The following is a 14,609-nucleotide window of genomic DNA, read 5'->3' on the forward strand; positions in this document are numbered from 1 at the left end:
AACACATCGATGTCATTGCACCATCTGTTGTTTTTGCCACGATCCAGATCGCCCTGTCCACAAAAAGTTGGCAATCGCTCATTATTAGCCAAGAGAGATACAGGGAGAGTGCAAACATCCTCCCTCTGTGGATTCTACAAGAGATATACCCAAACAAATGGAAGGCCATGGGGAAACCAACCGCTGTAAAATTGTCTGCACAGAACGGATCAGCCATTCCATGGTTAGGATCCATCGTGATAGAGTGTAAACAGAACTAGTCATCCTGGACGTTACAAACATTCTACTAGAGACAAGAGGTCCAAGAAGGTTGAGCAAAGCACTCGAGTGTTGTCCACAAGATTCCCACATTGGAAGAGATAGTTTCATGGCACCAGTACTGAGACTAGCTTTCCAGATTTTATTTTTTTTTATTCAGTCATGGGTTGTTGCCCATTCCTAATTGCCCTTGACAACTGAGTGGCTTGCTAAACCATATCAGATTAATTCATTAAATTCAAATTCCACCAGCTGCCATAACGGGATTTGAACTCATGTCACCAGGGCATTAGCCTGGCACTCTGAATTACTAGTTCAGTGATATTACCACTATGCCACCATCTCCAATAAGGTTGGTGAGCTGCAGGCATAGATAGCCAGGTGGAATAGGATGACATGGCAATAAAGGAGACCTGACTCATAAAAGAGCAGGACTGGGTATTTACTAAATATTCCTGGATACAAGGTGTTCAGAAAAGATAGGGCAAGTAAAACTGTAATAATAGGGAAGGAAAGAAAGGAGGAGGGGGTGACTGTATTGATTAAGGAGAATATTACAGCGCTGGAGAGAGAGAATGTCCTAGAGCGGTCAAAGACAGAATCGATTTAGTTTCTTTACGTTATAATTGGAAGTTAGTGAACCAGGATTCACTAAGGGGGAGCTAAAAAAAACGATGTGTTTAAAATGAAATCCTGTTATGGTGAGGCCAGATGAAGGCTGAATCAAGTCTGGCCATCCTTGTATGATCGCGTCCCAAAGAAGCTGTAGTGTTGGATCCTTCGCTGTCTCAACCTGCAATTGTTGACATTTCTGCTGCACCAAGTTCATCGGATCCACATGGAGTACATCGTCCAGCTCCACATCTAACAAATCGACGTTGTAACCTGCTTAGTGTGTCGGACATAGCCATCAGATTGCCAGGTGGGCACCACATGGCACATTCGTAACCCTGTATTTTTACCAACAGGCGATGTAATCTCGGCAGTGTGATGGTCAATGGCTTCTTCCAAATCATCTCGAGCAGTTTGTGGTCTGTTTCTACCACAAACCTCTTCCCGAATAGGTATGTGTGAAAACACATAATTCCAAACACCAAGGCCAACGTTTCTCTCTCTGGATTGTATGGTGAAATCACTAATTCAACAGTGTAGGAAAGCTAAGCAGGATCTACAGATTGCTATGCTTCACTTCAGAGTCACTCCTCTGAGCGAGGTAGGTTTGTACAAATGATACCCTCACTGGTGGAACTATCGTTTGTACAAACCTACCTCACTTTCATCACTCAACCCTTCCAGAAGTGAGAGAGGCATTTTTGGAAAAATAAGGGAGGATGAAAGATGTGCATGACAGGGAAGCAGGTAAAGAATTGTCAGGTCTAAGGAGAGGACAGCAAGTAAGAGCTCAGCATCCCACGGAAGGTATGTGGTAGCCTGCTGAAGTAACACGGATCTGTCCACAGCCAAGGTCATACAAGCTCAGTACGCTCAGTGGAGCAGTGGTTACATTTTCAATACACATTACTAGAGAGGAAATGATGTAACATACCATGTGACTGAGTCTCATCCTCAGTCTGCGGCTGATCAGCAAACGGACCAGACATTATAGATATTCATGTTACAATGTCATGCCTCTACTACCCTCTATAAAGGAATCTCCTCCTGCCCGCATTGCAATTTTGCGTGGGGCAGTAATGGCAAGAAACGGCCCGCCTGCCCCAGGCCAATCAAGGCCCTTAAGTGGCTAAATTAACTGCCACTGAAGGCTGCTTCTCACTCAATTTTACGCCCCCCCCCACCCCAATCCCCCAACCACCACCAGCCCACTTGATTCAGCAGCATAAAACTCCGGCCATTATGTTCAATTCTGGACACCACACTTTAGGATGTTGATGCCTTGGGCTGGTACGGAGGAGATTTTACCAGAATGGGATCGGAAATGAGGACCTTCATTTATGGTGAGTGACTGGAGAAGCTGGTGTTGTTCTGCTTAGAGCAGAGAAGGTTAATGGGTAGAAGTCGTGAATGGTTTTAAGGATAAATAAGGAAGGAACAGTTTCCAGTGGCAGGAGGGTCGGTAACCAGTGGATATAAATTTAAGGTAATTGACAAAAGTGTTGTGTTTTCTTAAGGGCCTAATCCCACTGTCGCGGGTATTTTACCCTTGGCAGGCGGGTGGCTGAGGCCTCAAAAAGCCCACCTGGTAAAACCTTCTTGCGGGCTGTTGGGGGCTTCTCCTGATCGAGCACCCTGTGCCCCACAGAGGTCCACCCCCAAAGCCCCAACTGCCCCCAATGCACAACACTCCTCCCCACCCCCCCAACTGACCGCCCCCCCCTTGCCTCGCTGGGGTCCGGCCGATTATCCCCAGCATGGCCCTAAAGGCTTACCTTTTTTCCGGGGCTGTCCTTCGTCTTGCTCTTCTGGCTGATGGGTGTAGTCCGAGCAGTGGCCACCGTTCCCAGTGGCACTGCTGAGACTAGGAGCAGCTGGCCCGCTAACTGGAGTTCCAGGATTTTGACCCAGCGACAGTGAAGGAACGGCGATATAGTTCCAAGTCAGGGTGGTGTGTGACTTGGAGGGGAACTTGCAGGTGGTGGTGTTCCCATGTATCTGCTGCCCTTGTCCTTCTAGGTGGTAGAGGTTGCGGGTTTGGAAGGTGCTGTCGAAGGAGCTTTTGTGAGTTGCTGCTGTGCATCTTGTAGATGGTACACACTGCTGCCACTGTGCGTCGGTGGTGGAGGGAGTGAATGTTTGTGGATGGGGTGCCAATCAAGCGGGCTGCTTTGTCCTGGATGGTGTTGAGCTTCTTGAGTGTTGTTGAAGCCACACTCATCCAGGATAGTGGAGAGTATTCCATCACACTCCTTACCTGTGCCTTATAGATGGTGGACAGGCTTTGTGGAGTCAGGAGATGAGTCGCTCGCTGCAGAATTCACAGCCTCTGACCTGCTCTTATATTTGTGTGGCTGTTCACTTTCTGGTCAATGGTAATCCCCAGGATGTTGATAGTGGGGATTTCAGTGATCATAATGCCATTGAATGTCAAGGGGAGATGGTTAGATTCTTTCTTAGAAACATAGAAAATAGGAGCAGGAGTAGGCCATTCGGCCCTTCGAGCCTGCTCCACCATTCATTAAGATCATGGCTGATTATCCAACTCAGTAACCTGTTCCCGCTTTCCCCCCATATCTTTGATCCCTTTCACCCCAAGAGCTGTATCTAACTCCTTCTTGAAAACTTACAATGTTTTTGCTTCAACTACTTTCTGTGGTAGCGAATTCCACAGGCTCACCACTCTCTGGTGAAGAAATTTCTCCTCATCTCAGTCAAAGGATACGGGGTAAACCTTTAAGGACTATGACCCCTGGTTCTGGACTCCCCCACCATCGGGAACATCCTTCCTGCATCTACCCTGTCAAGTCCTGTTAGAGTTTTTGTTGGAGATGGTCTAAGCCTGGCACTTGTGTGGTGCAAATGTTACTTGCCACTTCTCTAACATAACTTCCTTGTTTTTCTCTGATTTAACTGCAAGTAGCTCAAACACCTTGCCAAGGCTTTTGCTCATCAATCTCTCTGATTTAAGCAGATCTTTATTATCACTCAAACCCATTCTCACCTCTTTACAACTCAGCTCTCAATGGTGGTTATTCCAAACCTGGATCCCAATCAGATATTTCTCTGATTGAACAGATCACTGTTTCATGTGTTATTTTTAACTCCTACATGCACTCAAGTGTAATGCACAAATCACCATTAACCCATCACTCGTCCAGCCACCCCATGGCTCAGTGAATGGTCCCAGCTTCAGTTCCTGCTCTATGCCCAGTTAGCTAGGGAGAGGTTGGGGGGCAGCTCAGAGGGGGTGACCAGAATTGTGCTTAGTGCCCCAGAGTTGTAATGGGAAAATCATCAGTGGCCCTGTCTCTAATGACTATTGTGTCCTCATCTTCTCATCACATTCTTCAAGCTCGCACACTAAATTTCTCTCCATATCCCTCAACTCCACCAATCCATCTTCTCCTCAAATCCCTCAGTCCCACCTACCCACCTCATCATATCCTGAATCTCACCTTCGCCCATATCCCTATACCCACCTCTCCATATCCCTCAACTGCATCTACCCACTTCTCCATATCCCTCAACTGTGATTGTTCACGATCTTCCACACAATGCACATTCCACTTCCAGGTTGATTACGATTCGATTCTTATATTGACCACTTTTGAAGGGTGCGTGTAAAAGCAGTTGGTGCATGTGAAGCAAATTCCCTCCCTCCATCTCTCAGCTGTTGCTCAGTGGGTAGCATTCATGTCTGTGTCAGAAGGGTGCAAATCCCATTCCAGACTCCTGAGCAGATAATCCAGGCTCCCCACCTCCCCATAACTCTCAACTGCATCTACCCACCTCTCCATATCCCTCAACCCAGCCTACCCAACTCTCCATATCCCTCAACCCCACCTACCCACCTGTCCATATCTCTTAACCCACCTACCACCTCCCCATAACCCTCAACTGCATCTACCCAACTCTCCATATCCCTCAACCCCACCTACCCACCTGTCCATATCTCTTAACCCACCTACCACCTCCCCATAACTCTCAACTGCATCTACCCACCTCTCCATATCCCTCAACCCAGCCTACCCAACTCTCCATATCCCTCAACCCCACCTACCCACCTGTCCATATCTCTTAACCCACCTACCACCTCCCCATAACCCTCAACTGCATCTACCCAACTCTCCATATCCCTCAACCCCACCTACCCACCTGTCCATATCCCTCAACCCCACCTACCCTGCTTCTCCCATATATCCCAATCCCACATACACACCTTCACTTCATATCCCTCTACCCTTCCTCCCTATAACTCTCAACTGCACCTACCCTACCTTTGCCACATCCCTTAGCCCTACCTAGCCTCTCTTCATAACTCTCAAAGCCCACCTTCTTGGATCCCTTTCTCTCCAGAAACACATCTGGTCTCTTGACCCCATTCAGACTTTTCCCTTCAGTGTCCTTTCCTGGTAATCTGTTCCACATCTCATTTAGTCTTTGGGAGAAAACATTCCCACAGACTCCCCGTCTCATGCCTTACTCTTGTCTCAAATTGTCAGGAGAGGCCTTGTATCCGATTCCTGTTGCTCCTCAACAGAAGCCCATATTTGTCTTGATGTCAGCTGTACAGACATACAATGAGTTAATGACAGCAGTGAGAGCTGGGTTGTCCTGTCAATGATTGACAGACATGTGCTATTTAGCCCTCTTGCTCTATGGGATCTTAGTATGTTGCAACCCAGCAGCAGCACAGCTTGAGAGATGATGACTAGAACTCCTGCCATTGGGCCCCTCTATGTTTTACTGTTCTCTGTGGCACTTTTGCCTGGCTTGGAGGGTAAGGGAAGGTAAGGATGTGTACATAATAACTGCCATTGGATGTGGACTTCTCAAACTTGTGTTGCCAGATTTTAAACAAGAGTTGTTCATGGCCGTAGGATATTCCAAGGTGCTTCACAGCCAATTAGGTATTTTTAAATGTTGTCACTGTTGGAATGTAGAAAACCCAGCAACAGATTTGTGCACAGCAAGCTCCCAGTAACAGCAATGTGATAATGACCAGATAACCTGTTTTTGTAATGTTGATTGAGGGATAAATTCTGGCCAGGACACCGGGGAGAACTCCCCCCTGCTCTTTGAAAATAGTGCCATGGGATCATTTACATCCACCTGAAAGGGCAGACAGTGCCTCAGTTTAATGTCTCATCCACGCCTCTGACAGTGCAGCACTCCCTCAGTAGGGTACTGGTAGGATCAGCCTGGATTATCTGCTCAGGAGTCTGGAATGGGATTTGCACCCTTCTGACACAGACATGAATGCTACCCACTGAGCAACAGCTGAGAGATGGAGGGAGGGAATTGGCTTCACGCGCACCAACTGCTTTTACACGCACCCTTCAAAAGTGGTCAATATAAGAATCGAATCGTATCCAACCTGGAAGTGCAATGTGCATTGTGTGGAAGATCGCGAACAATCACAGTCCGATTGCTCGCTGACCCATTCCCTCACTCCTCGTTACAAAAAGCCACATGGAGTTTGTTCCAACAGTGAAAGGGAACAAGAGTTTTCTGTGCTCAGTGCCAAAATTTAGAAAAATGATCTGACACCAGTACGTGGCAGTGTGTGGCAGTGAGTTCAGTGACAAATGTCAGCAATAAGTGACACTGAGTGGCTAAAGGGCACCAAACTTCTCTAGGACTCAACTGGCCAACTCAACAGCTTTCCAGTCATTAAAGCAGCAATGCAACTGCTTCTTGTTTCTCTTAGGCTGTTAATTACCCGCCTACATTACCCTCCCTTTAACTACCCGCGCTCCTTTAAATGCCCCCTACGTCCCTCCTTTAAATGCCCTCACCAATTTAAATACCCCTATACTTCCCCCTACATTTCCCCTCTCTTTAAAAATCCTCAGCACTTTAAATGCCCACCCACACTTTCTCCCTACACTTCCCCTCTCTTTAAAAACCCTCACCCCTTTAAATACCCACCCACACTTTCTCCCTACACTTCCCCTCTCTTTAAAAACCCTCACCCCTTTAAATACCCACCCACACTTTCTCCCTACACTTCCCCTCTCTTTAAAAACCCTCACCCCTTTAAATACCCACCCACACTTTCTCCCTACACTTCCCCTCTCTTTAAAAACCCTCACCCCTTTAAATACCCACCCACACTTTCTCCCTACACTTCCCCTCTCTTTAAAAACCCTCACCCCTTTAAATACCCACCCACACTTTCTCCCTACACTTCCCCTCTCTTTAAAAACCCTCACCCCTTTAAATACCCACCCACACTTTCTCCCTACACTTCCCCTCTCTTTAAAAACCCTCACCCCTTTAAATACCCACCCACACTTTCTCCCTACACTTCCCCTCTCTTTAAAAACCCTCACCCCTTTAAATACCCACCCACACTTTCTCCCTACACTTCCCCTCTCTTTAAAAACCCTCACCACTTTAAATATCCCCCACACTTTCTCCCTACACTTCCCCTCTCTTTAAAAACCCTCACCACTTTAAATACCCCCCACACTTTCTCCCTACACTTCCCCTCTCTTTAAAAACCCTCACCCCTTTAAATACCCCCCACACTTTCTCCCTACACTTCCCCTCTCTTTAAAAACCCTCACCCCTTTAAATACCCACCCACACTTTCTCCCTACACTTCCCCTCTCTTTAAAAACCCTCACCCCTTTAAATACCCCCCACACTTTCTCCCTACACTTCCCCTCTCCTTAAAAACCCTCACCCCTTTAAATACCCCCCACACTTTCTCCCTACACTTCCCCTCTCTTTAAAAACCCTCACCCCTTTAAATACCCACCCACACTTTCTCCCTACACTTCCCCTCTCTTTAAAAACCCTCACCCCTTTAAATACCCACCCACACTTTCTCCCTGCACTTCCCCTCTCTTTAAAAACCCTCACCCCTTTAAATACCCACCCACACTTTCTCCCTACACTTCCCCTCTCTTTAAAAACCCTCACCCCTTTAAATACCCACCCACACTTTCTCCCTACACTTCCCCTCTCTTTAAAAACCCTCACCCCTTTAAATACCCCCCACACTTTCTCCCTACACTTCCCCTCTCTTTAAAAACCCTCACCCCTTTAAATACCGCCCACACTTTCTCCCTACACTTCCCCTCTCTTTAAAAACCCTCACCCCTTTAAATACCCCCCACACTTTCTCCCTACACTTCTCTCCCTTTAAAAACCCTCACCCCTTTAAATACCCCCCACACTTTCTCCCTACACTTCCCCTCTCTTTAAATACCCTCACCACTTTAAATACATGCTCTCCCGTTTAAACTTCCCCATTTCTCCCTTTTAAATACTCCCACAGACTTGTTTTTTTATATACCTATTTTGCACTCCCCCCCCACATTACCCCAGCCTATAAATATGCTATGTTGCTCTTCACTTTGGATTGAGTTGTCCTTATTCATCTTATCTTTCAAATCGTTCCTGCATTACCTCCTCCTCTCCGCACCTCTCTCCAAACTTTCTGGCCTGCTGCGCTGTCTGGGCCTTTCCCTTCACCCAGTTTTCTCAATAAATTAAAAATTGACCTTCCTGAGAAGTTCTGCAGCCTCTGATTGTTTGTTAGGAGAGAGCTCAATGGACCCTAATGGTCATAGTTTATGTTGATCCATCAGGACTCGGCTGGACAGTGAAGCACATCGGAGGAGAACAGAGAGAGATGTGAATACCCCAGCCAAGATCGCCTGTGAACTGTCATCCTGGGGTCAATGGTCATCCTGTCAGCCTTGCAAAGGCCTTAAGGTAAGAAATGGACATCACTTTCTTTACACCATAACTGGAGCAAGTGATTGGCAGTGATGTGAAATCCCATCAGAAACTCCATTTAACACCATGTGTGTTTAAAAATTCGTTGCTAGGTTGTGGGAATTGCTGACAAGGCTGGCATTCATAATCCATCCCTAATTGCCCTGAGGAGCAAATTTAATGTAGTAAAACATAGCAAGGCACTTCACAGGACCATTATCAAACAAAATTTGACACCGAGCCACATAAGGGGATATTAGGACAGGTGACCAAAAGCTTGGTCAAAGGGGTCGTTTTAAGGAGCATCTTAAAGAAAAAGAGAGAGGTAGAGAGACGGAGAGGTAGAGCTCAGGGCTGCAGCGGCTGAAGGCACCGACACCAATGGTGGAGCGATGAAATTCAGGGATGTTCAAGAGGCCAGACATCTCAGAGGTTTATAAAGCTGGAGGAGGTTAATGGTACCAACCTCATCCTGAAGCTTTTAATGCCCCATTAAAAAGAAAAAAAAAGAAAGGTTTGCATTTCTAGGGTGCTTTTCAAGCCCTCAGGATGACTCAATGAAATATTTTTGAAATGTATTGACTGTTATAATGTAGGAAACGCAGCAGCCAATTTGTGCACAGCAAGATCCCACAAACAGCAAGGAGACAATGATCAGAAAATCCATTCTTTTTAATTTTGTTGATTGAGGGATAAATAAAGGAGATCTCTCCAGCTCTTCTTCCAATAGTTGCAATAGGATATATTATGGCCACCTGAGAGAGCAGAAGGAGACCTCAATTTAACATCTCATCTAAAAGACGGAAGTTTTGGTTCACACCAGATGATAGATCTCTGTGTGTTGGCATCGGGGAACAACAGGGTTGGGCTCAGCTTTGACCCCTGTATCCCATTCTGATCAGTGATTGATTTGATGTTGCCTTGTCGCAGTGATAGAACACCATCCTTCATTGGAAGTCATCAACACTTGTCTTGCTCCATAGGAGTCTTAAATTTGATTGAACACACTGAGGCCATCCAGTGTATTTGGATCCAGCTCCTTATTAGCTTTTCTAGAGTACCCCTCAAAGCCCAGGTGAGGGGTGGTGACTCATGAAACTGTAGTCCTTCCTCCTCCCTCCCTTTCCAGCCCACTAATCCCAACTCAAGAATCAATGCCTACAGGAGAAGCCTAGAGACAATGGGAAAAAGCAGCATCTCCTCTCTGAATTGGTGCACAGCCGTAGAATGTTCAATTCTGCTCATTCATGGGATGTGGGCATCGCTGGCCAGGCCAGCATTTATTGACCATCCCTAATTGTCCTTGAGAAGGTGGTGGTGAGCTGCCTTCTTGAACCGCTGCAGTCCACGTGGGGTAGGTACACCCACAGTGCTGTGAGGAAGGGAGTTCCAGGATTTTGACCCAGCGACAGTGAAGGAATGGCGATATAGTTCCAAGTCAGGATGGTGTGTGACTTGGAGGGGAACTTGCAGGTGGTGATGTTCCCATGCATCTGCTGCCGTTGTCCTTCTAGGTGAAAGAGTACTGTAATGTGCTGTGGATTAACAAAGGGTCATTTACACAAACACTGAGCCACTTTATGTGTTGTGACACAGGTGTTTGTAACAATAACTTGCATTTATGTAACACATTTAATGTAGAGAAGCTTCCTGAAGTGCTTTAAGACAGTCTGAATGTTTTCTGCTTTCTGAACAGTATCGATCCAGGGATATTATACGGTTTGGGCAGTTTGGGGGCAGAACTTGCACAGACATCTTATCTGATGAGGAGACCTGTCCCGTCAGTGGTAATTGTGAGGAGCCACCAGTCAACTGTGGGAGCAACTTCCAATGTGACAGCGGTAATATATCTGTGTGTGTGTGTGTATTAGTGTGTGTGTGTCTGTCTATGTCTGAGTTTGTGTGTGTATTGGTGTGTGTGTGTCTGTCTATGTCTGAGTCTGTGTGTGTATTGGTGTGTGTGTGTCTGTCTATGTCTGAGTCTGTGTGTGTATTAGTGTGTGTGTGTGTGTCTATATCTGAGTCTGTGTGTGTGTGTGTGTGTCTATGTCTGTGTCTGAGTCTGTGTGTGTATTGGTGTGTGTGTGTCTGTCTATGTCTGAGTCTGTGTGTGTATTAGTGTGTGTGTGTGTGTCTATGTCTGAGTCTGTGTGTGTGTGTGTGTGTCTATGTCTGTGTCTGAGTCTGTGTGTGTATTGGTGTGTGTGTGTCTGTCTATGTCTGCGTCTGTGTGTGTATTAGTGTGTGTGTGTCTGTCTATGTCTGAGTCTGTGTGTGTATTAGTGTGTGTGTGTGTGTGTCTATGTCTGAGTCTGTGTGTTGATTAGTGTGTTTGCGTGTGTCTATGTCTGAGTCTGTGTGTGTATTAGTGTGTGTGTGTCTGTCTATGTCTGAGTCTGTGTGTGTATTAGTGTGTGTGTGTGTGTATATGTCTGAGTCTGTGTGTGTATTAGTGTGTGTGTGTATTAGTGTGTGTGTGTGTCTCTATGTCTGAGTCTGTGTGTCTATTAGTGTGTGTGTGTGTGTCTATGTCTGAGTCTGTGTGTGTATTAGTGTGTGTCTGTCTATGTCTGAGTCTGTGTGTGTGTGTGTCTGTCTATGTCTGAGTCTGTGTGTGTATTAGTGTGTGTGTGTGTGTGTCTATGTCTGAGTCTGTATGTGTATTAGTGTGTGTGTGTGTGTGTGTGTGTCTATGTCTGAGTCTGTGTGTGTATTAGTGTGTGTGTGTGTTTGTGTCTATGTCTGAGTCTGTGTGTGTATTAGTGTGTGTGTGTATTAGTGTGTGTGTGTGTGTGTCTATGTCTGAGTCTGTGTGTGTATTAGTGTGTGTGTGAGTGTGTGTGTCTATGTCTGAGTCTGTGTGTATATTCGTGTGTGTGTTTGTGTCTATGTCTGAGTCTGTGTGTGTATTAGTGTGTGTGTGTGTGTGTCTATGTCTGCGTCTGTGTGTGTATTCGTGTGTGTGTTTGTGTCTATGTCTGAGTCTGTGTGTGTATTAGTGTGTGTGTGTGTGTGTCTATGTCTGAGTCTGTGTGTGTATTAGTGTGTGTGTGTGTTTGTGTCTATGTCTGAGTCTGTGTGTGTATTAGTGTGTGTGTGTATTCGTGTGTGTGTTTGTGTCTATGTCTGAGTCTGTGTGTGTATTAGTGTGTGTGTGTCTGTCTATGTCTGAGTCTGTGTGTGTATTAGTGTGTGTGTTTGTGTCTATGTCTGAGTCTGTGTGTGTATTAGTGTGTGTGTGTGTGTCTATGTCTGAGTCTGTATGTGTATTCGTGTGTGTGTGTGTGTGTGTGTCTATGTCTGAGTCTGTGTGTGTATTAGTGTGTGTGTGTGTTTGTGTCTATGTCTGAGTCTGTGTGTATTAGTGTGTGTGTGTATTAGTGTGTGTGTGTGTGTGTCTATGTCTGAGTCTGTGTGTGTATTAGTGTGTGTGTGAGTGTGTGTGTCTATGTCTGAGTCTGTGTGTGTATTCGTGTGTGTGTTTGTGTCTATGTCTGAGTCTGTGTGTGTATTAGTGTGTGTGTGTGTGTCTATGTCTGCGTCTGTGTGTGTATTCGTGTGTGTGTTTGTGTCTATGTCTGAGTCTGTGTGTGTATTAGTGTGTGTGTGTGTCTATGTCTGAGTCTGTGTGTGTATTAGTGTGTGTGTGTGTTTGTGTCTATGTCTGAGTCTGTGTGTGTATTAGTGTGTGTGTGTATTCGTGTGTGTGTTTGTGTCTATGTCTGAGTCTGTGTGTGTATTAGTGTGTGTGTGTGTCTGTCTATGTCTGAGTCTGTGTGTGTATTAGTGTGTGTGTTTGTGTCTATGTCTGAGTCTGTGTGTGTATTAGTGTGTGTGTGTGTGTGTCTATGTCTGAGTCTGTGTGTGTATTCGTGTGTGTGTTTGTGTCTATGTCTGAGTCTGTGTGTGTATTAGTGTGTGTGTGTGTGTGTCTATGTCTGAGTCTGTGTGTGTACTAGTGTGTGTGTCTGTCTATGTCTGAGTCTGTGTGTGTATTAGTGTGTGTGTGTGTGTCTATGTCTGAGTCTGTGTGTGTATTAGTGTATGTGTTTGTGTCTATGTCTGAGTCTGTGTGTGTATTAGTGTGTGTGTGTATTAGTGTGTGTGTGTGTGTCTATGTCTGAGTCTGTGTGTGTATTAGTGTGTGTGTGAGTGTGTGTGTCTATGTCTAAGTCTGTGTGTGTACTAGTGTGTGTGTCTGTCTATGTCTGAGTCTGTGTGTGTATTAGTGTGTGTGTGTGTCTATGTCTGAGTCTGTGTGTGTATTAGTGTGTGTGTTTGTGTCTATGTCTGAGTCTGTGTGTGTATTAGTGTGTGTGTGTGTGTGTGTGTGTCTATGTCTGAGTCTGTGTGTGTATTAGTGTGTGTGTCTGTCTATGTCTGAGTCTGTGTGTGTATTAGTGTGTGTGTGTGTCTATGTCTGAGTCTGTGTGTGTATTAGTGTGTGTGTTTGTGTCTATGTCTGAGTCTGTGTGTGTATTAGTGTGTGTGTGTGTGTGTCTATGTCTGAGTCTGTATGTGTATTAGTGTGTGTGTGTGTCTATGTCTGAGTCTGTGTGTGTATTAGTGTGTGTGTTTGTGTCTATGTCTGAGTCTGTGTGTGTATTAGTGTGTGTGTGTGTGTCTATGTCTGAGTCTGTGTGTGTATTAGTGTGTGTGTGTGTGTCTATGTCTGAGTCTGTGTGTGTATTCGTGTGTGTTTGTGTCTATGTCTGAGTCTGTGTGTGTATTAGTGTGTGTGTGTGTGTCTATGTCTGAGTCTGTGTGTGTATTAGTGTGTGTGTTTGTGTCTATGTCTGGGTCTGTGTGTGTATTAGTGTGTGTGTCTGTCTATGTCCGAGTCTGTGTGTGTATTAGTGTGTGTGTGTATTAGTGTGTGTGTGTGTGTGTCTATGTCTGAGTCTGTGTGTGTATTATTGTGTGTGTGTGTGTCTATGTCTGAGTCTGTGTGTGTATTAGTGTGTGAATATGTGTGTGTCTGTCTGTCTGTCTATGTCTGAGTCTGTGTGTGTATTAGTGTGTGTGTGTGTGTGTCTATGTCTGAGTCTGTGTGTGTATTAGTGTGCGTGTCTATTAGTGTGTGTGTGTGTGTCTATGTCTGAGTCTCTGTGTGTATTAGTGTGTGTGTGTATTAGTGTGTGTGTGTGCCTATGTCTGAGTCTGTGTGTGTATTAGTGTGTGTGTTTGTGTCTATGTCTGAGTCTGTGTGTGTACTAGTGTGTGTGTGTGTATTAGTGTGTGTGTGTCTGTCTATGTCTGAGTCTGTGTGTGTATTAGTGTGTGTGTCTATGTCTGAGTCTGTGTGTGTATTAGTGTGTGTGTTTGTGTCTATGTCTGAGTCTGTGTGTGTATTAGTGTGTGTATTTGTGTCTATATCTGAGTCTGTGTGTGTATTAGTGTGTATGTCTGTCTATGTCTGAGTCTGTGTGTGTATTAGTGTGTGTGTGTATTCGTGTGTGTGTGTGTGTGTGTCTGTGTCTGAGTCTGTGTGTGTATTAGTGTGTGTGTGTGTGTGTCTATGTCTGAGTCTGTGTGTGTATTAGTGTGTGTGTGTGTCTATGTCTGAGTCTGTGTGTGTATTAGTGCGTGTGTGTGTGTGTGTGTGTGTCTATGTCTGAGTCTGTATGTGTATTAGTGTGTGTGTGTGTGTGTCTATGTATGAGTCTGTGTGTGTATTAGTGTGTGTGTTTGTGTCTATGTCTGAGTCTGTGTGTATTAGTGTGTTTGCCTGTGTCTATGTCTGAGTCTGTGTGTATATTAGTGTGTGTGTGTCTGTCTATGTCTGAGTCTGTGTGTGTATTAGTGTGTGTGTGTGTGTCTCTATGTCTGAGTCTGTGTGTGTATTAGTGTGTGTGTGTGTGTCTGTCGATGTCTGAGTCTGTGTGTGTATTAGTGTGTGTGTGTATTAGTGTGTGTGTGTGTGTGTCTATGTCTGAGTCTGTGTGTGTATTATTGTGTGTGTGTGTGTCTATGTCTGAGTCTGTGTGTGTATTAGTGTGTGAATA

The 14,609-nt window shown here is 45.4% G+C and overlaps 1 protein-coding gene across 1 annotated transcript in view; it reads left to right on the forward strand.

Annotated features, from left to right (window-relative positions):
* Positions 1–5,539: 5,539 nt before the first annotated feature.
* LOC137368886 (complement component C9-like) overlaps positions 5,540–14,609 on the forward strand; it is an 82,224-nt gene continuing 73,154 nt past the window's right edge. Inside the window, exons 1-3 of the mRNA XM_068029125.1 lie at positions 5,540–5,663; positions 8,475–8,601; positions 10,301–10,445. Of these exons, the coding sequence (XP_067885226.1) occupies positions 5,578–5,663; positions 8,475–8,601; positions 10,301–10,445 (358 nt within the window). The 5' untranslated portion in view covers positions 5,540–5,577. The remainder of the gene's footprint in view (positions 5,664–8,474; positions 8,602–10,300; positions 10,446–14,609) is intronic.

The sequence above is a fragment of the Heterodontus francisci genome, chromosome 4 (genome assembly GCF_036365525.1).
Source record: "Heterodontus francisci isolate sHetFra1 chromosome 4, sHetFra1.hap1, whole genome shotgun sequence".
Lineage (NCBI taxonomy): Eukaryota > Metazoa > Chordata > Chondrichthyes > Heterodontiformes > Heterodontidae > Heterodontus > Heterodontus francisci.